This window comes from Solea senegalensis, linkage group LG7 (assembly GCF_019176455.1).
Source record: "Solea senegalensis isolate Sse05_10M linkage group LG7, IFAPA_SoseM_1, whole genome shotgun sequence".
Lineage (NCBI taxonomy): Eukaryota > Metazoa > Chordata > Actinopteri > Pleuronectiformes > Soleidae > Solea > Solea senegalensis.
The window spans coordinates 25,228,821-25,252,606 of record NC_058027.1 but is presented as its reverse complement, the minus strand read 5'-3'; the positions used below and the strand labels follow the sequence as shown (position 1 = coordinate 25,252,606).

Genomic DNA, 23,786 nt, shown 5'->3' with positions numbered 1-23,786 from the left:
TCTTTCATCCGTCTCTGTGAAGAAGCTGAACTGTGTTCCTGCTCTTAAGGAACAAACCATCATAATTAGAGTTTTGTCCATATTTTCGTAAAAGCTCATGACTGTGCCCCCGTCATTAGAGGCAGGAAATTAGACATTTACGTGGAATGTACCTGAGGACAAAGTGGGACAAAATGTGTAAAACATCTCCACTTTTCCATCACATAATCACAATTATTATTAGTATTATTATGCTTATTACACAGATGATTTCTGTGTGTGCTCTGTCCCAGTGTGTTATTATCTAATCTCATAAAGAGACAAAAGCAAGGGACCGTTTGAAGTCAGCGCAGTTGTTAAGACGGACGTTGGCCTACCACACTTTTATATCCCTGTTCCTTTTCTTATAAGATCACTTATTGCACTCCTGCTTTTGCATTTGTGTTTTCATACTCTACATTTTTCGATTGTATTGCCCTTTTCTATTTCCTTTTTACTCGTCTACGTACCTCTGAATTTCCCCAGTGAGGGATACATAAAGTCAGACCTAATCTAGTCTAATCTAATCTGACGTGAGGGGTTGAAACTGCAGTTGGCTGCTAATGGCTAAAAACAACAGTCTCCTCTCCTGATAACAAAGACAATGATGCAAGAGTCTCCACATCTGAAGAGGATTACATACGTGGTCCAGTCACTCATACATGGTTCAGTATATGATCATTATAGTCGTGACAGTCGGGGCAACGAGGTTCCACCTGGAGCATGCCTGGGTACGTCTCGCATATATACAGTAGTTATAATAAGGGTCCGATGACAGCAGACCTCAGGGGGACTGACTGGCAAGCAGTGAAGCTATGAATTGACCCATCAGGGACTGACTTTTTGATGGTTTGACAACATTGTCATCCTCACCTCTGGCCATATTCATGGATGGGATGTTCATAACATCCTGGACAAATCTGGAACAACCTTAGTTTCTATCCGCCACATTTTCCATAAGACTCAAAAAATATTGCTGATTCGTCTTCTTCTACAGATGGAAAATAAAAATAACTACACTAGAGCTGAGGGCCACATGGTGGTGTAGTGGTTAGCACTTTCGCCTTGCAGCGAGAAGACCCGGGTTCGAGCCCCGGTTGGAACAAGGGCCTTTCTGCATGGAGTTTGCATATTCTCCCTGTGTGTGCGTGGGTTCTCTCCGGGTTCTCCGGCTTCCTCCCACAGTCCAAAAACATGCAATGTGGGGATTAGGTAAATTGGACACTCTAAATTGACCCTAGGAGTGAGTGTGAGGGTGAATGGTTGTTTGTCTCTAGTTGTGTGTGGCCCTGCGATGGACTGGCGAACTGTCCAGGGTGTACCCCGCCTATCGCCCGATGTAGCTGAGATTGGCACAGCATCCCCCGCGACCCTCTGGTGGAGGATAAAGCGGTTAGATGATGACTGACTGACTGACACTAGAGCTGCAACTAACGATTATTTTCATGATTAATCGAGTAATCGTTTGGTCCATAAAATGTCAGAAAACGTTTAAAAATGTTGCCCACTGGAAATAATGATGTTCTCGATTGTCTTGTTTTGCCCACAGACCAAAATAATTCACTTTTAATGATTTCTTTGTTATCTGGAGCAAAGAAATTAAGAAAATATTCACATTTAAGAAGCTAAAACAATCAGAAACCTTGTTTTAATAATGAAAAATATATAAATATTTTTAAATATATTATATTATATCATATTATAATTATCAAAATAGTTGACGATTCATTTAGCAATCAATTAATCAATTAATTGTTTCAGCTCTACTCTACTCTTCACTCTCTACCCCTACTCTACTATTTAAATCTTAACTTAAAGGTCCACTGTGTCCACTTTTGCATCAGTGATAGTACCTAGTACTTTTTTAGTACTAAAATGTGACGTCAACAGACTGCCGGCAACTGACTGGTCAGAGAGTGTCGTCACTGGAAGAGTCATGAGCACGACGTTCGACACGAGAATCAAACCGAACAACGCTGAACTGTAGATCAGTTAAAAAAAACACTTCAAAATCCCTGAAAACATGTGTTAATCTCCAGCATTTAGCAAAGGAAACCTCAAAAATGTAACAGAGGAGTCTGGCGTATTTAGTGACAGCACTGCCGAATGCCGGCGACCGCGACTGAACGGGTATTTGAGTTCAGTGACTGTGTCATGCAGGAAGTACTGAACGGTTTGCTGAACAATTAGAGCTGGAACGGTATAAAGGAAAAGTGCCATAATTCACTCCTCCCTTTCAGAAGCAGCTTTCCCTTACCAAACAAATGTTGCTCTTTGCTTTTGTATTAAGCACCAAATGCACAATCTGGCAGGTTTGTCCATTCAGGCTTCTGTAGAAACAGGGCCGTGCAAGACGGTGGCCTCTGTAAACCCAGGCCTTTGCCTAATACACATGCAGTATAAAAGACAGCAAGGAAGGGCATCCAGCATAAAAATCAAATATGCAGATCATCTGCTGTGGCAACCCCTAGAGAGGGAGAAGCCGAGAAAATTTGTGCAATTAAGGGTCGTATATTAAAGTATAATATAAACCCTAAAACTGTTACAGATATTACCCCCCTCCACACCGTAGTTCTTCTGTCACTGATGGATTTATTGTGCTTACACTTTCGTCACTCAGTGCATCTCAATTCACCGTCGAATTACTGTATCAAAAACATTAGCACATAATCACGCCATGAGATAATCAGAAGAAAAACGATACGCACAACAACAAACGTTCAAAACGAACATATTATCTCACTGACCGCACATAACTGAGAGGGAACACGTCGACAGGAACCAGCAGCTTGTGCGTCCACTTAAAGTTCACGAAGCAAATAAAATATTGATTTAATCATAATTGTTCTTTGCGCCGTGGGTTTTTGTTTGTGGGCGGGCCTTAGGAAGCTGCCTGCTGATTGGCTACTGAAGTATCTGACGTTCATAATCTGACAAACAGATGTCGGATGTCGACGGGGAAAACTTGGGGACCGAGTTCCAGACGGACAGCGGCTCCAAGCCTGTGACGACTTCCGGTCTATTGAGCTGTCACTCCAAATCTCAGTAGCCAATCAGCAGGCAGCCTCCTAAAGCCCGCCCACAAACAAAAAAACCACGGTGCAATGATGTTGACATTTTGCAGCCGAAAGTTCAGAGACGTCACCTGCAAGAACAGCCGCCAATCACACTCATGAGCCGTATTTTTTTTTCAGTTTTGGCATCATGTGCTACTGAAGAAAAGTTCGTTCTGCAACCAGGAGAGTTGCCCCCTTGTGGCTATTCTCAGAACTCCATTGGTGAATTTGCAGGCATTGTCAGTGCGGAGCTGCATGTGAACGAACAGTGGGAGTGTGTGAAAGAGAGGAGGGGTTTGTTTTTCCAGAACAGTCCATTTTCTCCTCGGAGAATCCCCGCACATTTTCATGTCACCGATGTTATATATATCGCACAATTATCTCCATATCGACCCCCGAAACGGGCGAAACAATAAATTAGCCGTTGTAGAAAAGACTGCGTCCCATCTCATCGCTCTGACTTTCTCTTGAGGACACGGGGAAGTGATTCACGTTCATTACCGAACTCACTCTTGATAGATTGCACCTGCATGGCGGTAGCATACATTTGCTCATTCTCACTATATTTTAAACTCCTCTCATTTTTTTTGTCCTCCATCACAGGCAGGCGGGCATCCTGCAGGGAAAACTGAGCGCACACACACACACGCACACACAGACATAATGCATTACTTTAAACCTGAACCCTAAAACCAGGTCTTAACCCCCCAAAAGCCCTTTTGGAGCAGTCAAAATGTCCTCACTCCGTATGGCATTTTCGGCTTGTGAAAGGTCACCTGCCTTCATTTTTTTTTGAAATCGTGCATCCAAACACATTGACGGCGGAAAATGAAAGTGACCCCGGCGCAAAATGTGCAAAGTGGAAGACGTGAAGAACTGATTACATTTAAGCAAGCGTTTACCCATGTGAGTTATGTGGGAAGATAACATCGTCGCGGCCTGTGCTCTTCATACGCTTATGCAAGTGCACTCACTCACTCGCTCATCATTTTTGGAAAGTGGAGAAAATGATTGTGGTGCAGTTAATTTCCCACCAATGGGCCACACGTCACAGAATCCACACACATATATATATATATATATATATATGTATATATATATATATATATATATATATATATACACATATACATATATACATACATATATATATATATGTATACACATGTGGGTCAATGACATATAAGGTTTTTTAACAGGTGAATTTAAAAATATGATAAATATGAATTTCTATTGCAATTGGTCAAAGCTTTACAATGTCATGTGTACATGCATACATGTTAAAATCTTGAATTACGATATTTTGGTGGTTTTTCACGTAAATGAATTGGTCGTTTCCCTCCAAAATGTCATGTGGTGCGACCATCAATCATCTTAAAAATGTATTCATTTAATCAACATATTTACCCTTTTTTCACAAGTTCTTAGTAAAATGATGTGTCTAGAAACTAATTATTTGGATTTCTGTTGAATTGTCATACATACTGATATAATCCTCATTCCTCTAAAGTCATGGTCACTGTTTTGCATGTAGTTTGCGTGCTAATTTTTCCTGTAAAATGCATAAAAATAATGAAAATGTAAACAAAATCCCACTAACTTCATCTTACCCCATCAGTGAATAAGTTTCTGCCACAGAAAGAAGGTATCACTTTTTTTATTTTGCTACAGTTATTGCTATTAATGGTCGCGCCACATGATGGGTGGTCGCACCAAATGATGAAACCAGCTTAAATCTCTTACAAATCAATAGAATGAGAGACAATCGTTTGTTTAAAACAGATTTTATTAATTTAAATATTGAAGACAAACATCTCTTTTCAACACTTTTCATTTAATTTCATTTTGGTTAACACATTAACTTTCATTGCCATTCTTTTACAAACACTGTGTTGAAGTGAATTTTTGTAAACATTTCACAAATCAGTAAGGAACAAGATGAACTCAGACACATCAAACTTGAAGACATCTAACTACTCATACCATCATCCTCATTCTTATATGAATGTTGGAGATATGGTTTAGGTATTTCCTTAACCCCAGGAACTTTTAAACTTGTTCCAGTCTTGGCTTCTCAATTTAGAACAGCGAGAAGTTGTTGGCTCAGGTTCAATTCAATTCAATTCAATTCAATTCAGAGATGACATGCTATGACATCTTTCTTATAGTAGAATATGGAATCTGGAGTTTGTGGCCGCGTGAATAAGTTCTTACTCCCTGACTGTAAAACTTTCCAGCAGGCAAAACTGTAACTCTATTTATCTATTTATTGTTATAGTTGGTATCAAAGCACTGTTGTCATCAAAGTGCATCATCAAAGCTCTTTTGTTATGTTAACCTTCGTATGTGTCTTTGTAAAACTACTGATCAACAGGATCTGTACACATAGCATTGACCCTGATATCTTCTCCCACAACCTCAAGAACTTGGCCTACAGATGGAAGTTCATCGTATGTTACAATCACAAAACATAAGCCCTGATCACTTTCCCCCTTCTGTGACTGTGAGGTTGAGGCCTCCTCCATGTTGGATGTGGTGTTCTGCATGTCAACTTTTACAGGCTGGTAACATGAGCATATTTTCATTTTGGCTTGTTTGCAAAAGGAAACAAATAAGGAATCTTTCCCTGCTGCTTTCTTCTCTGGTAGCTGAAACAAATTTAGTATTGTGTCAAGCTACAGTGTATACAGTTTGGCTTTTTTTCAGATACAGCAGACTGACATTTCAATTAAAATGTGTATTATATTTTAAATCCCCTCCACACAATATAACTTCATGTAATTCACATTGCTTTTCAATACAAAGTTTTTTTTAGCTTTTACATAAACCTTTCTGTTCTCTTTGCAAGGTACTCAGGGTCAGAGTTCACACGGCCTGTGGCCCACGGTCTTCAGTGCTTGAGAGCGGCATCTGATGAAATGGATTTTTAAAAAAACTTTAGAAAGACATAATGGCAACATGACATGTTACAAATATTTGTTCTTTATTTTTTTTCCCAATATTATCAATAAGGATTTAACATAAAGCATTGCTTCTGAATTGTATGAAAAATTAAGAAAAAGCACAATTTTATCTTTTAAATAAAATAACAATTTACTACCTTTTAAATATATAAACCATCAAAATGATATTAAAACACAAAAACTTCCTTTAAAATAAGTCTACAACTCATTGAAAGCTAGCTGCAATGGTCGCACCACATGATATTTGGTCGCACCACATGATATTTGGTCGCACCACATGATATTTGGTCGCACCACAAGATATTTGGTCGCACCACGTGATATATTCATATTCAATCAAAATTTACAGGCATACACCTAAACAAAAGTTGCTATCAAATTATGAATTTGTGAAAATAAATCAATATTTTTTGTGTTTTTGAGGTCATACCACATGACATCCATATTTGGAAACTATCTACCAGCCATTTTAAAAGCAGTTATTTTAAAAGATGAGAGAGAGTTACAAACCTGCTAACTCATTCTGTGGGTCCTCTGCAAAGTTGTTTGTGATGTAACTTCCTGTCTTGGGGTGGCTTTGAAAATGAAAGTTCCAAAATGGTGGTTTCTTCATGGTCGCACCACATGATATTTCATAAAATGGACATACTCGGACAAAGTTTACTTGCGTAAATAAGAGGGAAATATTATTACAAGATCACTGTAATTTCACATGAGGTTACAAAACACTTTAGAATTTATGCCAGATAGGGCAGAAAATAAATTTGAATAGATTAAGATTCATTTTAAATAAATGTCCAAAACTGGATTCATGAGTGGACGGTCACACCACATGATATTTTTACACTTTCAGTAGCAATACAAATGAAATGCCTAATGATTTTTGAAAAATGAAAGTGGTTACACATAAAGGATAGTGACTAAATATATATGGTGTATTTAAGTTTTCTAGAATATATTTTTAACAAGAAAAAATGCAGTTGGACAGTATAATTAGCCGTCATGTCATTGGCCCATATACATATATATATACATACATACATATATATATATATACATATATAAATGTATGTGTATGTCCTTTATTTAAGCAGATAAAAAGCCCTAATTGAGATTTAAAAATCTCTTTTCCAAGAGTGACCTGCGTGGCCAAGAAGGCGGCACAACAACAGTCACAGAAGACAAATGAATAAAAGACAGCATCTAACCAATTCTGATGCAGGTCTGAACATGATCTTGGACAACATTTAGAGGCAGTCACATCCACCAAAAGAGGTTTTTCTCTCCATCTTTCAGAATCAATATAATTCAAATGAACATTTAGCCATGTTTTGAGAGATTACATTGAAACCACTGTAATATGTATGCTATGATATGAAGTTAAGGTGATGATGTGAAGTGTGCCGCACACACTGGTTGATGCTCTGGCACAAATGGAGTTACCCTAAGGGATAAATAAAGATAAATGAAGAAAAAAATGTGTCTATTTTGACACATAACTGAAGTAAAAAGCTAACCAATCATCATTATCACTGCCGTGATCTCAGTTCAGCCTATAAATTCAGACTTTCATAAACATTGTGAGGTTTTAAGAGTCTTTAAATTCGTTACTGATAAAGTCACATACTGTAGGAGTAAAATGCCTGATACAAATTGCCTATACAAATAAATTTTAACAACTTAGTGGGGGAGATACTGTATAGCATGAGATAAATGAAGACTGAATTACTTAATTAATCCATTAGTAAATTAATCAGCAACTAATTTGACATTTTGAGTGTTTTTCTTAATGATTCCTGATTTTTCAGCGTCCTAAATGTGAATATGTTCTGGTTTATTAGCAGCTCGCAAGAAAGAAATCATTAACATTTAGTATTTTTTGGTCCGTGGACTAAATAAGACATTAGAGGACGTCATCATTTCAAAGTTTGGGAAATAAGGATCAATATTTTTCAACATTCTCTGGACCAAACAATGAACTGACAAGATCATGGACAGATTCTAATTGTTAGTTGCAGCTCTCGTCAAGGTTATCATCCTTAAATAACAATAACGTGCAAACATGAAACACTGTTAAGTTGGATCAAAGGTGAAATGACTCAATTTGAGTGCGATGTCCACTCTGATATAGACGCAGTTGTGTTTTTGCGTGTGCGCAAAAGAGAAAATACTTTATAAATGTGGGTGAAATTTGACTCGTGCATCCTCCTTGTTCTCAGTCTGTCTGTGTTTGGATGGCGCTGTGACTCACCTTGGTTCGTGGCTCCCGGGTCCGACATGATACTTTTAAGCAGGAACAGAAACACGCAGGTTTTCCCACTGGAGCACATCGTTGAGTCACAGACGCGGAGGAGCAGGTGCGCTCTGAATGAAAACACCGCACACACTCCGAGGTAGATCCGCACAAGTAGAAGGGGGGAGAAGAGGTTTTCATGGACGAAATAAAGCGACCGAGAATCCAGACTCAGAGGATCATGGTCGCGTCCACTGGATTTCCGTCTGTGCGTCTGTCTGTCTGTCTTTCCTTCAGCCGAGCATCCCGAATCCCTCGCGTTCCAGACGCGGAGCCATTGCGCACAAACACCTCCGAGTGAAGTGAAGTTAGAGGAGATCGTGTGTTTGTCTCTAAACGCCGCAAAACACGACGTGGACAAACACAACTCAGATGAACACAAAAGTGAGCAAAAGCTCTCGGAAGAGTGATTGCGTCGATAATTTCATATTTTTACGCAACAACTGGAGCGAAGGGGGGGAAATCCAGGACTTCCCACCTCACTTCTTTCTGTTAGTGCATCTCTCTCTCTCTGTATCACTGTGCCCCCACCTCCCTCTCTCTCTCTCTCTCTCTCTCCCTCTCTCTCTCTCCCCTCTGAGATTTAGGAGCCAGTTTGTGCGCAAATCTAACTTGGTCTGAGAGACCGTTTCATCTCATCCCTCACTCCGCATGATCGCGTCAAATAAAATGCGCGGGACAGTGGTTTCAGTGTGTCTGTTATTGATTGTGCGGAGGGTGAGTGAGGGGGTGAAGGGGTGAGGGGGGTGGTGGTTGGTGGAAGATGATGATGGTGATGGTGGTGAAAGGAAATATGAAGCCATTACTACAGCAGTGCATCGCCTCCGTGCTGTGATGTAGGTTATAGCTGTATTGGATTATGTTGTGGGAATAGTAATGCGTGTCTGGGGCAGTTCCTATTTATGGTGACAGGGGAGGAAGCAGGAGCAGACCCAGAGAGATGCTGCAAACAAGGTGGTGCGGGTTAAAGGTGCACAGAGATAATTGTACATCGTTCTCAGTGAGGACACTTAAAGACCTCATGTCTATAAGTCTATAACAATTCCAGTGTGCTGCTGTCACTCCCTTACCCTAACCTTAACCATCACAACTTCAATCCCTAACCCTAAAACCGTCCTAGTCCCTTATAAACACCCCATTTAAGATGTGATGGACGAGCCAAATTTAAGATGGAAGATCTGGTCCTCACAAAGATGTACATACAAGTATACAATCCCTAACCCTTAATCCAACCCTCAAATAACCCTAAAACCAGGTCTTAACCACCTTAAAAGTTGTGGGGATCTAACAAAATGTTCCCTACAAGGTCCAATGTCCTCAAAAAGACAGACTCAACCATAACATCTTAGCTCTAAACTTCACCAGTTCCTCCGAAATGAGGTTCTGCCTCATTAGGACCAGATTTTTGTTCTCCACGAGGTCTTGGTGCCAGAAAAGGTTCTAAAAGAGGTAACGGACCATGACAGAAATGCAAAGATGAGGAAGGATAGAGGAGGTAAAAGTAAACATTTATTAAAAGTAAATGTTAAAAAGTAGAACAAACAAAGAAGATAAATGTGTAAAATGATACAATGGCTCAGATAAGGATGTTAGGACTTGTGAGGTAGGTGAGAGGAAATGCTGTCTGCAGTATGTTGTTGTTGTTTTTCTTGTACAGAAAACAAAGGCTGTTACTTACTGTTTTGATGTCTGTACTGTCAAAACAGGCAACTACCTGGAGTCTTTCCTCTTGCACTGTTGTTTCTATTGTGTTTCCATGGCTACATTCATGTTTAAGCCCAAGTAGTGGAATATTCAGTCACCTTAACCCTTTAACACCTAAGCCTCAAAATGTCCTGCTTATTTTAACCATAAAAGTGTCATTTTTTCCAGAATATCTTTTAATATCTGACATTAATTTAGATTTTACTGCATGTTAACATAGTGTATTAACAATTTAAAATTGTTTTAGAGAAAAAAACACTACGTTAAATAGGAATTTTGAACAGTTTGAAACATATTTACAGTAACATTTCTCCTCTCTGGCGACAAAGAGTGCAATTACTGTAATAAACGCACGTTGGCTTTCACATGCAACTTCAAACCACTGCGTAATTACCTAAGTGTGCTTGTGCAAGCGTGTCATCGTCGATACGCTCAGTGTTAAAGGGTTAAGTATGGTGGAAATGCACTGAAGAGACTTTTGGTCTTATCGTGACTCTAATATTTTCAAAAGCATCTTGAGGCAGCTTGACATCTCATTTCAAGTATCAAGCCTAGTACATAAACTTTTGTTTAAGACAACACTTCTTAAGATAAACACATGTCTTATTTAAGTCATTTAAGATAAAAAAAAGGCCCCCCAAATTTGATAAAAGCTGAAAATGGAGACTCTTCCCTTCTCTGATTTGATCTCAGTGGACTTCTGGGACAGAACAGCATTTCAGCACCATGGACAGCGACGCCAGACAAGACAAGGGCTCTGACTAAAGAAATATGTTCAGTGTATACTCTTAGACAGTCTCTAAATCTTTCCCTGTATGATCATGGTCCTAACATCAGGTCAAAAATGTCCACACATCCACCAGTGTGTGTTTAATAAAGTGCCCGCAGTGAGGTCACGTGAGTCAGCATCAGTTGGGAAAACAGGAGCTCAAGATTAAATAAAAACTAACAGAAAGCCGTAGGTGTGTATAGTTGGAAATAAGCGAGCGAGGTGAACTGTGGAGCTCTCTCCTCCCTCTCCCTCTCTCTCTCTCTCTGTCCTCATCCTTGTCTCCGCTCGAGGCCACTCGCTGGAGGCTACGGTGGAATCTCTGACTGAACTGTCAGTGGTGGAGGTGCATTGTGGGCGATGCGGGCGCCAGGTTTTGACAAGACAGGGAGGAAAAAAATATATGTGGAGGAAAGATGATGATGTCTCTGTTTCTGCTGCCTTTTTAACTACCCAACATGACTCAATGTTGGCGGAGAGCAGTGGCTAAATCTGTGTGTGTGTGTCTGTGAAACACTGTAGTTTTGGCACTTTTAAACACTCAAGCATTCAGCTGACATGTTTAATCTGTTAAATGACTTGGTCACGTGACGTGGTATTTAGCACGGCTGTGAAACACTTTGCCCAGTTGAGCTGAATAAGTGAAACATGTCGTTCACTCATGAATAAAACTAAATCAATTAATTCCAGTGTGCTGTGTTTGTTTGGTTTTTTTTTTAAACTTTTGATGCGGAAGCTCAGGGGGGATCAGGCTTTCATGGTAGAAGCTCCCAAATTGTGGATTGAGCTGCTGCTGCACATTAGGCGAGCCTCCGGACTTCCTGTCTTTAAATCTGTTTTAAAAAATGCACAACTCTGTGTTGTTTTGTGGCACTTTTCTGTTACACTGTTATAGCACGACTCAGTAGAGCTGCAGCTAACGAATACACAGTTTGAAGGATTTCTTTGTTATCTGGATCAAAGAAATGCAGAAAATATTCACATTTAAGAAGCTAAAACGATCAGAAATCTTGTTTTAGTCGTGAAAAAACCCTCAAACCGATAGTTGACGATTCATTTAGTCATCGATTAACAATCAATTATTTGAGTAATTGTTTCAGCCCTACTACTCAGTTAATCTTAAATCATCTTTACGTTTAATTACTCACATATTCTCATAACCATGACCTGGTGTTCATTATTAACAGCCAGAACTTACGATAAGATACAAACTCGGCGCCTTTCAAGGTTCCCTCCTTAGATACCAAGGTGCCAGGCATCTGGACCAGATACACTACCTCAGGCATCCTCCTGAGATCTGAGCTGTTTTCAATGCACTCTTTCAACTTAACTCCAGAGGCTCCATCATTGGTCATGTCACCTGATAATCAAAAAACTGATATGACGCCATTTTATACAGTGCTGTCGCTAAATACACCAGACTCCTCTGTTAAATATTGAGATTTTGTTGGAGATTAACGCATGTTTTTCGGGATTCTTAAGTCTTTTTAACTGATCTACATCATCAGCAAACGGAAGTGCCTTTCCACTTTGCAGAGCCCAAGAAAACAATATTTTCTCAGCAATGGCTGAAGTGTTTGTTCTGAAACTTTAGGGTTTCATAAACGAGGTAATGCCGCAGATACACACACAAAAGCGGCGTTAATTGGAGCTTCCGGTCTATGTGGCCTTTAAGAAGTGTGTAGCTCTTGGCTGCACTGTATGTCTTAAATACACATTAGACAATGAAGCTCCTGCTGAGAAGCAGTGAATGGAGAAGGCTAACAAGGATGCTACGCAGCGGCAGGATCATCTGTGACCTACAAATCATCAAACCAGTGCTATTGTTAGAACCTCTAATTCTTCTAAAGTGGCTTCCACTCTTTGTTACTATGCTACAGATAAAAAAACATAAAAAAAATAAAAGATAACATCCCAAATTTTGAATAATAATTTTCCTTTTTGCTCCCTCATCTCACAACAAGAGGTTGTTTTCCACTGTGGAATTTTTCTGAAATCATAGTTTTATTTCTGTGGATTTTTTTTTTTTCTCCCACAGTTCAAGTTTAGGTTAATTGGTGTTGGTGTGAATGTCAGCTGGTAATGGCTCCAGCCCCCCTACAACCCTCAAAGGGTAAACAGTAGAGCTGAAGGACGCGTGCACTGTTCGGGTCAAGTTTTCTTTTGAAATGTGAGTCACATGACTTTTCAAACTGCATTCTCATAAAAACATCAAAGACAGAGAGAGAAAGAAAGAAAGAGAGCGAGCGAGATCACACAGCAACAACAAACAGTGACTTCAATTGCTCGCACTGACTTAAATATAGCTTTTTTAATTAAAACGAGCAAGATATTTTATATTTGAAGACTTCTTTTTTTAATTAAAATTGGCACAACTTATATGGAATTATGTTTATAGAAACCCTCAAGTACGTGCTGGTTTAATGATATATATATATATACATATATATATATATACATATATACATATATATATATATACACATATATATATATATATATATATATATATATATATATATACATATATATGTTTATATATACATATAAATATATACATATATACACATATATATATATATATATATATATATATATATATATATATATATATATATATATATATACATACATTTATATATACATACATATATACATATATATATTTAATAACAAAGCTGCCACTTTCAGGATTTCCAAAAAAGCTCTCATTATGCCGGTTCAATGTGGAGAAAAAAGCCGCTATGATAAAAAAAAAACATTTGCGAATTCTACTAAACTTGTTTTCATTTTCTTGCTACTTTATATCACAACTAAAAATGCATCATGAAATGAATCATAACTTTGACTCAACAACACATAGACCATAGTTGTGAATTATTCCCATGGCAAATTACCATGGAGCCCAAAGGGTTAAACACCAAGTGTGTGGTCCTGTGTCTGTACTGGATCATCTAGTCTGTGCTTTAAGGATTAAGTCCCTTCCACATGTTGGGGTAGATTTACGTGTCAGACTCGTCCATCAAGCCTTAAATCGACTCAAATGTGTGAGTCCAGTGTGACTGAACCACAAACAAGTATCGGGGAAAAATCAAAAAAGGTAGCGTAACGATCCTTTAAAAATCACAAAGTGCACAGTGTGGACGTGAACAGAGCAGCTCAGACAGTGAGAAGTCTCTCAGATGTGATGCCAGGACAAAATGACCTGTGAAAGAATAAACCCTCATTAAGTCCTGGATGGGGATTATCAGTCTTCAGCTGAACACTGTCTGGGACCATAAAGAGCTCCATTTACTCTTACACACCTCCTCTGCTGTCGGACACCACACACTGTGCTGCCTGATTATTCCCGGCCCTGTCTGCCTGTCAGTCTACATCTTTATTTGTCCTCCACGGTTAGAATATAGCCACCCCTCCTCTCACCCCTCGGTCCTTTCGCTTTCTTTCTGTCCTGTCGCACACGTCAACCCCTCTCCTCTTCATCTCACTTTCTCCTCAGCCTCCATCCTTCCTATAACACCTCCCTTGCTTTCTATTTTTTCCCTCTCTCACTTCCTTTTCACAAGCACAGCGCTCCCTCTCGTCAGATCTTCTGCTGTAGCACCGAGCCTCCTACCCACATTACCTCAGTCCAGCCCGTTCTCTTATGCATGACCTCTCTCTCTTTATCTCTCTCTCTCTCTCTCTCTCTCTCGTATCATTTCACTCTCACTCTCTTCCCCCCGCCTCCCGCCTCCCTAACTCTGAATATTTCATGATTTGGTGGCACAGTGATGAGGTGAGGAGCCTTCTTCTGTCTAGAGCTTGCACAGCACAAATATTGACTCCCCGAGCTGAGCTTAGCTGAGTGTTTGGAGAGTTTGAGAGTGTGTCTCTCGCTCTGTGTGTGTGTGTGTGTGTGTGTTCTTGTATTTGTTACCTATTTGCGACCTTTCCTGGTCTAAACACCAACATTGTCAGGACCAGTAATCCTCATGGAGACAAAAAAAAAAGAAACAAGTTCCTAATGAGGCAGAAGATTTAAGATTTGGTTGTGGTTAATGTTGGGGATAACGCTCTATCTAGGCCGTCCTAATGAACGGAAATCAAGGCAGTGTCCTCAGAAGAATAGCTGCACAAACGTGCATGTGTGTGTGTGCTTGTCTTACAAGTAACAGTGATTACATGTGACACAGGCCCCAGTGGGGAAACGAGGTCTTTGGTCTCATCCTACACTGATGCTATACTGCCACAGCTCACACTCTCTGACACATCTACAAAGAACAAAATAAAGATAGATAGATAGATAGATAGATAGATAGATAGATAGATAGATAGATAGATAGATAGATAGATAGATAGATAGATAGATAGATAGATAGATAGAAAAATAATTTGAAGTGGAGGTGAGCAGCAGAGAATGTGTGTGACAGGGTAAGCAGTCTCTCAGTGCGGTGACAAATGTCTGTTCTGTTTTGGCTGCCGAGAATGGAGCTCAATTGCAGGTCTGGAGGAACATCAAAACACAATTAAGGGCTGACATGGAACTGGTCATGCAGAAGAAGTAAGGACAGGGGGAGAAGCAGGAAGAGGAGAAGGAGAAATAGAGAGGGGGGGGGGTGGTGTACGGGAGGCAGATGGAGGGACAGAGAGGTGTAATTGTATTTTACTGGCTGAGAAGGAAAGTGATAAGATGGTTTAAAAACAACATTAGAAGGTGTTAATGTGTTCGAGTGTGTCTGTAAAAGGCAGGGATGCTGTTACGGGTGAAGTTTGGTGCCGAGTTTATAAATAATTTCTCGTACTCAGGACTTGTATCGCATTTAGAGAGGCTGTTAGTTCGTTATCATTTATATGAAAATATAAAATGACTACTTTATTAGGTACACACAACACTGACTAAACCAGCAGTGTGGTATACTTCTCCTTTTTGGATCATTTTCTGTAAACTCTACAGATGGTTGTGCTTGACAATCCCGGTAGATCAGCAGTTTCTGAAATACTCAGTGCAGCTCGTCTGGCACCAACAACCGTTCCAAGTTCAAACTCAACTTAAATCTCCTTTCGCTCTCATTCCAACGATCGGCTTGGGTCATATTTGCGCTAACGAACAGTTGAACAGGTGTCCCTAATAAAATGGCCGTTAAGTATACCTGGACAACAATGTGTTGGTTGTGTGGCTCAACTTTTAAAGCAGTAATATTGCACATGTTGACTTATTTAAGCACACACTGATGTCCTTGCTTCACTTTCTTTAAAGCTTTTGGAACAGTCATCATTTTCCCCTCACATCCGTGTCTCGTTGAACCGTAATCAATACGCTTGATCAATCTGGATTTGAACTGTCACAGAGTTGCAGAGTTGTATACGGTTAACGTGAAAGTGCTATTTAAATTAAAAAAATAAAAGAAAGGTTCAAGGCTGTAAACTCAGGAACCACAGTACTGATGTTCACACTGCAGCCAAGAGGAATACGTCAACCTTAACTGAGACTATTAAGCACAACTTTATCGCTATTGTATAGACCACAGAGCCATAAACAAACTCAGGGCCGTACATAAAAAAAACCCCAAGCTATAGTACGTAGCATTTAATTATAAACAAATTACTCTTCCATTCAAGCTATTGAAATGAGTTCACACAATGCTGATTGAGTCTATCAGCTTCTCTTGAGTCTCTCAGTGTAGCAGTGTTTAAATCTCACGTCACCCATAGACATCTGTTTTACGCAAAAATAGACAGAGGCAATGGCAGCACTGAGCTAGTAAAGCGAGTGGGCTGCAAACTGAAAACCCAAAGAAAAGTTTTAAAAGCAAATTGTCGCCCCTGCCCTGCTGCTGTATACACACAAACGCCCCCCTCAGTCAGGTCTGATAGTTTTGCCTGACAGTTTCCAGATAAAGGACATAGCAAACAAATAATGTTCCATCGCCAAACAGAGGCAGAATGACAACACTGACAACGACAAAAAAATGACGCACTCCAGCGTTAAGTTTAGTACGCCTTCTAGGCCTTTTTCATTGCCCTTTTGCAGGCACGTTGTGTTTGATTGATGCAGTTTTCGTTCGCTTTTGTCAAAGCAAAAAGGTCATCATTTACATTCCGTTAATGTTTGGTGAAATATAGACATACTGACCATTTCAGACAACATAAATGACAGTCCTTACCCTCCAAATCACGAAGAACATGGGGAATCAACATCATCATCCACCAATTTAAAGAAACATTTTCAGTCACACTGTACCCTGAAGTCTGAAAATGCTCAACAACCTAGCAGTGTAGCCATTATTGTCTATGTCAATTACTCATTTTCTGTTCCCCGATGTTGTGAAATCTTGATCATTTACTACCTTGAGCATGAATAGATTAATTGTTGCAAATGTGACATTTGCGTAGATTAGAATTGATCTCCATCTCATTCTGCAAGCTCAACTGAATCAGTGAGAGGTTTTTTTTTTTGGACTCTATGTCATTTTAAAATCCTCTAACTTTAACATCACAAGACATTTTAGGTATTCCAAACATCATCTCATGGTACAGAGGGAAGGTGACATATCAAACAAACTATAGAGGACGCCATATAAACGGCGGTCCTCGCTCTCCTGCTGCCTTACTGAGTTGATTCCCTTTGTTCTAAGGCTCACAAGGGTTTTCGGTCAATGCGTGACCACATTTAAACACCTGTGAACACCTGTCGTTAGAGGATCGATGGTGGTGGCAGGAGGAGAAGCACAGATTTGTGGTTTAGGTATTGGATTGAAGCTGCGTTCGCAGAGGCCCAGTGGGACGTCGAATCCACTGTGTGATTAAGCGACGTGAAAGGCTTCATGACCTTCAAAAGTATTCTCTAACTACCGGCTTGCAATTCTTTGAAGGGAGCAGACATTTATATGTTAATCCACCACAATGTGTTGACAAGACTGCACTTTAAACAGATAAAGAAGTGGAATATTTATGGCCCACTCTTTCAAAAAGCCCTTTCTCTAGCGATGTGGCCTTTTAGACACATTCAAACTGTGGATCAGGTCCAGTTGGATGTTTTTTGGAGGGGTGGGTGGAGAGCGCAGTATGTAAATGTCAGCTTTTGGATGCACTGAAACAATACATGACCGTCCTACTGTTGCATCATATCAGTGTATTTACTTTCGTCAGGAGGTGAAGTTGGAGGTGGCAGAGCTGAAGATGCTGAGATTTTCATTGGGAGTGACCAGGATGGACTGGATTGGACAGCTCAGGTTTGGAGTTAAAGTAAGAGTCAAGGTCGAGATGGATTGGTCCCGTGCAGAGCCGGGATAGTGATTCCATTGGGGAGAAGATGGAGGAAAAGAGGAAGACCACAGAGAAGGTTTGTGGATGTTGTGAAAGACCACATGAGGACAATTGGTGTAACAGAAGAGGACACAAAGGAGAAGACAAGATGATCCGCCATGGTGACCCCTAAAGGGAGAAGCTAAAGATTAAAAACTGTGGTGGTTTGACAAAACCTTTCAAACTCTTCATTATGTGACAAAGAAATCAGCAGAACATTCACTTCTAAGAAGTTGGAAACTGTCCGTTCTGAGCTCTTTCACTCTTGGATTCTGTTAGGGCTTATTGTTGGTTGACAACCAGCTTATAGGTGAATTATTGCCAACTACAGGGGGGGGGGGAAAGGTGCTGTGTTCACCTCTTAAACAGCTTTGTTTTTAGCAGCTTCACTGATTGTTTCTTTCATCTTCATCCTGTTCTCTGTGGCTCTTTCTCTCTCGCTCAACAAAGCTCTTCCAACTCTCTTGGACTCGCTCTGATGTTTTGCACAATTAAAAACATTACAATGTGTTTTCAAAGGACTGAAAGGCACGTTTACGTGACATATTTTCATTACGGTTACTTGTGTCCATGTACACGTTGCTAGTGTTGTACGTTGAGGTACCATCAAAGTAATCTTGGAGACATTATTTTTTAATTAAAAGTTAAAATCCTGCATTGCGTCCCTTTAAGGATGGCTCGGCATCGTGCACAATTATGTTCATCTGTTTATCCAAAGTATCTGGGCCAGGAAAAACAATAAGAACCTGAACATCTGATGAAAAGCAGCTCCACTGCCAAGTCATTCTCTCCTTTTCTCTCTCGCTAAAGCCAAATGTCTTTTCTTTTTTTTTTTTTTTAAGTGTCCTGATGAGGATTAGACTCAGTTTAATGAGATGAGTCAGTGAGAAACCATCATGCATCACCTCTCCAGGGGAGGGTTTCAAACAGGCGACGCCATGCAGCTGCCCTTTCGCTGACCACTGAGAGTGCCAGCACTGCAATTCTCTGCGAGATACATCCTTCCATCATGTTGTTGAGCAAGAGCCTTTACAGTGGATTTCATTCAACTATAGTTATCCCTCGAGGTGTATGAAGGGAGTGTGTGTGCAGTTATAGAGCCTCGTCTCCTCCATTTAAAAAGCAAGCTTTTTTACTGTATTGTTGCCTCAGGGCTATTGAAATTTTCATTGTGGACACTTAATTGATGTTAATTATTTGGTTAATATTGAGCCCACGAGAGTGACATCGCATTTTCTCTATTTTTAGAAATCCTCTCCAGTTCAATTGCCAGCTCATTCTCTCCTTTTCTCTTCTCTCACTAAAGCCAAATATTTTTAAGTGTCCTGATGAGGATTAGACCCATTAACCATATCATTAACATTAACATAAACACAGTAAGAAAGCTGTGAAAGTGTACATACCTACAGTATACACACACTCACCTGTGCTCTACTGCTTCACAGTCACAATGTACGCATGTAGACATTAGACAAGACAACCTGCTGAAGCTCAAACCAAGCGTCAGAATGGGGAATAAAATCAGATTTGAACACAGCATGGTTGCTCGTGGTAGACGGGCTGCTTTGAATATTTCACAAACTGCTAATCTACAGGGATTTTCCACACACACACACACACACAGTCATTTCTCCACAAGAGAGAAAATATCAAGTGAGCTATAGCTGCAGGTTTCTGTAGGAAACTGCCTTGTTGGTACCAGAGGTCATGGGGGTAAAGGCCAGATTGGTTTGAAATGATAGATATACATGTGTAGTATGCAGACCTGTCAAAAATCATCAGATTTGAACTAAAATTTGGTAAGTGTATGCAGGATCACACGAGATATAAGAAGGAAGAGTCTATACAAGTCCTGACGGTCTTCTCAAGTGGATCAAACTGTTAAAACACTAAGTGATTAAGTCTTCGAGTTGGACTGCAGTTTGACTCATTTCTATTTTCCAGTCTGACACTTTTTAGCCATCTTTTAATCAGTCTTCCTTCATCGTATGGCTCGTTGATCCCATTAAAGGTTAAAGACACATTTGACCTGCTGTGTCTTTCTACTTCCTGCTGACGACTTTATCCGCACTAAATCTTTCACTTCATTACCTCTCGGTTAACACGATTAACCTTACTCTCAGTCCAAATTGTCCTCAACAAATCTCAGGTATGTTGGGCCCACTCCAACTGAGAACGTGTACCAGATACAAGATTAAAACAAATCCTCGTGTTTCTTTTGTGTTTGAAGACTTTTTCATGTTGCTTTTATTTCAAATCAGTCTGGTTTATCTGTTATTAACAGCTAGCTATAACGGATAGCTAACATGCTAACTGCTAATATTGGTCTAGCAGCATTGTATTCACTTTGTCAGGGTTCCCACACCTTTGTTAACATCAAATTCAAAGACTTTTTAAAGGACCAATTCCCTCAAATTCAAGGACCAAAGGTGGAGGGCAACTTGTAAGAGTCGCTTCATCCATGGCGTCCACTTTTATTGATTTGCAGCACGCTCTGCATCTGGACAAGTGATTGTCCTTTTTGGGATATTGGTCAAAGTCATTCTTTGTTATTTTCCTTTGGTGAGACAGAGATCTTGGAATTTTCATTTCCCGGGCATCACATCGTTATTTGCTCTCTCTTGCCTAACTTTACTCACTCATTGTTCTGCATGTAGTCTCACGTCAACGGAGTATGTTCTGCATAGGCCTAGTTGTACATCAACCAACATGAAACAGTAGGTGGCGTCATAACACACAAGGGAGACATTCAACTAAATATCAGCTTAACTTCGTTCTTGCTTCAAATTCAAGAACTTTCAAGGATTTCAAGGACCCACTGGAACCCTGCCTTGTGATTTAGCTAAAGTAAAGAACGGTGTTAATGTGACCACATTGTCAGACAAAGGTTGCCCCTGCTTTTTTTTACTAAATGCATGCTGGGAAACGCTCCGTGTGCTGCACAGATATGTGGAAAACTGAAGTGTATCTATTAAATTTTTAGTCGGAACGCGAAGCCCATTAATAATTTAATAATTTCCTGGTTATTGCTGATGAGTGGAGGACAGTCAAATGGACAAAACGTGGAGAGGGCGGTAGTGGAGGAAATGGACTTAGATTTAAGTTTTATGTGACCATTTAATTAGAAGAGGAACAGACAGTAAAATAAAATAATATAATTTTTTACACAAGTACAAGTCCAAGTCGGGGATTTATGTCTCCCATTTTGTTACATTCTGTTCCGGAGCTCATAACCCTGAGTTTATTTATGACTTTTTTTTGAAAAAAGGTGTGATTCCATTTACCGTATAAAGTATTATGGATTTGTAATCACACTTGTGAAATTGCATCTCTCCGTCAAGACAACAGATGTTGTTTGTGGTGTTTTGGGTGACTTTATGTTGAAGAGAAACACAAATCTGGCAATTATTTGATGCCCCGTGTGACCAAATTCTCCAAACGCCTTTTAATAATCGATGTATTATTCATGATAATTGAACTACGTCTGTAGAACCATTTCGTCACCTGCATTATTCATCCAAAATAGGTGTGCATAATCAATGTGGCAACACGGCGGCAGCAGCAACACAACACTAATCTGTTCACACTTGTGAAATGGTGTTGCCCTTAAACGGCTTTGACATTCGTATTTCTCTGCTTGTTGACATTTCTTCTGGCACAAGTTGGAGGGGATAAAAAAAACAACAACAACATGACATTTCTTAGTTGTAATTGCCCACACACGCGTCACCATGTGGGTGCAATTACAAGCAGGCCCTGGTCTTAACAAGCTGATGTTCTCGCCCTGTTCCTTGAGTGTAGCATGTAATTACACACAATAGTTCCAAGGGGGGAAATAGTGAATAGTGAATACTTCACCAATTTGTATTTAGCTTTGTATTACTAGAATAGGGGTAGTATTTTAGTATCAGCATTGATAAATATATTAATAATTTTTTTACGTGCTCACCAGTGAGGCTTGAAACTGCAATTCCGCACTTTTTAGACCCACTCGTAGGGGGACGGGACCTCATTCCCAGAATGTGAACCGTGTCCGCCAGTTAAGTTAAGCTTATTAGGGAGAAAAGGTGCAGGAATTAACCAATTAACCAATGGCCTCACCTATTATTTATTACCTATATTTTTTACCCCTGTGGCACTATTTCAGCTTTATTCCATCCATCTTCTACCACTTTAGTTAAACCCTGGACAGGTTGCCAGTCCATCACAGGGCCACTTAGAGACAACCATTCACTGACACCTACGGTCAATTTAGAGTGTCCAATCTGCCTGTCATTGCTATTATGGACTCCATAAAAAGGTAACTTTGACAAGATTTATGAAAGGTATTTCTGAAGATTCTGAAAATACAAATGAGCTTTCGAGTCACATAAACAAGGACAAATCCAAGTCAGAAATGTCCACTTTCAGCATCTAAGCAACATCCAAACAAAAAGAGAAAAAAGTACTGGAATTACAGAATTTTCAGTGCATGGTGATGTCATAAAAATTGTACTTACAGCTGTTATTTTAAGTGCTTAACACGGCTGCTCATGGTGGCTAAAGATAGATGGCTTTAACTCTCGTCTGCCGACACAGGTGTTCCTTGCGTTTCCTAATTAGAACCTCCTCTGTGGACTGAGTGGGCGTGTAAAAAAAAACTTTGATTGACACCTCCCTCCATGAATGGCCTCTTAGTTTTCCCCAAAAATAACGATAGTCACTCATTAACGATTTGGATATGATTCAGTTTTATAAACCCAACTGACTAATGAGCCAGCCAACTCATACAAAAAGTGATTTATTATTATAAAATATCACGGTTCGGATGCAATATATCATTGAGAAACAAGTATTTTCTTTGAAACTAGACTTTGAATGTTTTATTTAGTCTGTTTTGACCTGAAATGCTCTGTAAACACAGGTGTTAGTGATTAAGTCCGCTAGTGTTCTTAGATATAGCTCAAAACATTCATTATCGTCATTTGAAACACCTGTGTTTATGTAAAAAAAAAAAGGGGGGGAGGGATGTTGAGAATGATAACCCTTTGTTCATTCATTCATTCATTCATTCATTCATTCATTCATTCTCTGCCACTTTTCCCTTAAGGGTCGCATGTAATGATGACAAAATGGCTCCTGTGACAAAGGTCTGCTTATAACCATATAACTGCGAGAGCACTAAAAAGAAACTATGGCAAAAAAGTGGTAAACAATCTTGCAAACAGTCAGTTCGGAACAGTTTAGGGACCAGAAATGGCACAAATTAAGGGATTTAAAAACCAGCTAATGCAGGGATTTGTGTACTTTTGTACACTGGATTGACAACAGCGATAGTAAACACTCGGTCTTTCGCCTGCCTCTGATTTTCCTCCGCGGGAACCGTCTCGAAAATGTGTGAGTGCACTTGTCGGATTCACAGGGAACATCAAAACACAATCAGGTTGCGTGGATTCCCCGAGGCTCGAGACCGGGAACAGGCACTTAGGGAGAGAGCGGATTAAAGGGAGGAGAGAACCAGGAGCTTCACAAACTGGCAGATGAAGGATCAGCATTTGGAGAGTCGGGATTGGAAGCGATGGGGATTGATCACTTTCATTTAATACCGTTGGAAGCAGATGATAAGACATTTTAATTTAAAATCTACACTGGATGATATTGCATCGCTCATATCAGTTCCAGAGTCAATGACTAATTGATTCCCTCATTCATTCATT

At 39.8% G+C, this 23,786-nt stretch overlaps 1 protein-coding gene across 2 annotated transcripts in view; it reads right to left on the bottom strand.

The window, feature by feature from the left end:
* epha6 (eph receptor A6) overlaps positions 1–23,786 on the bottom strand; it is a 90,256-nt gene that overhangs the window by 55,564 nt on the left and 10,906 nt on the right. Inside the window, exon 1 of one of the 2 annotated variants that reach the window (XM_044030401.1) lies at positions 8,289–8,816. The exons of the other annotated variant lie outside the window; for it this stretch is intronic. Coding sequence (XP_043886336.1) covers positions 8,289–8,367 — 79 coding nt within the window. The 5' untranslated portion in view covers positions 8,368–8,816. Of the gene's footprint in view, positions 1–8,288; positions 8,817–23,786 lie in introns of those variants that run through there. 2 annotated transcript variants of the gene reach the window in all.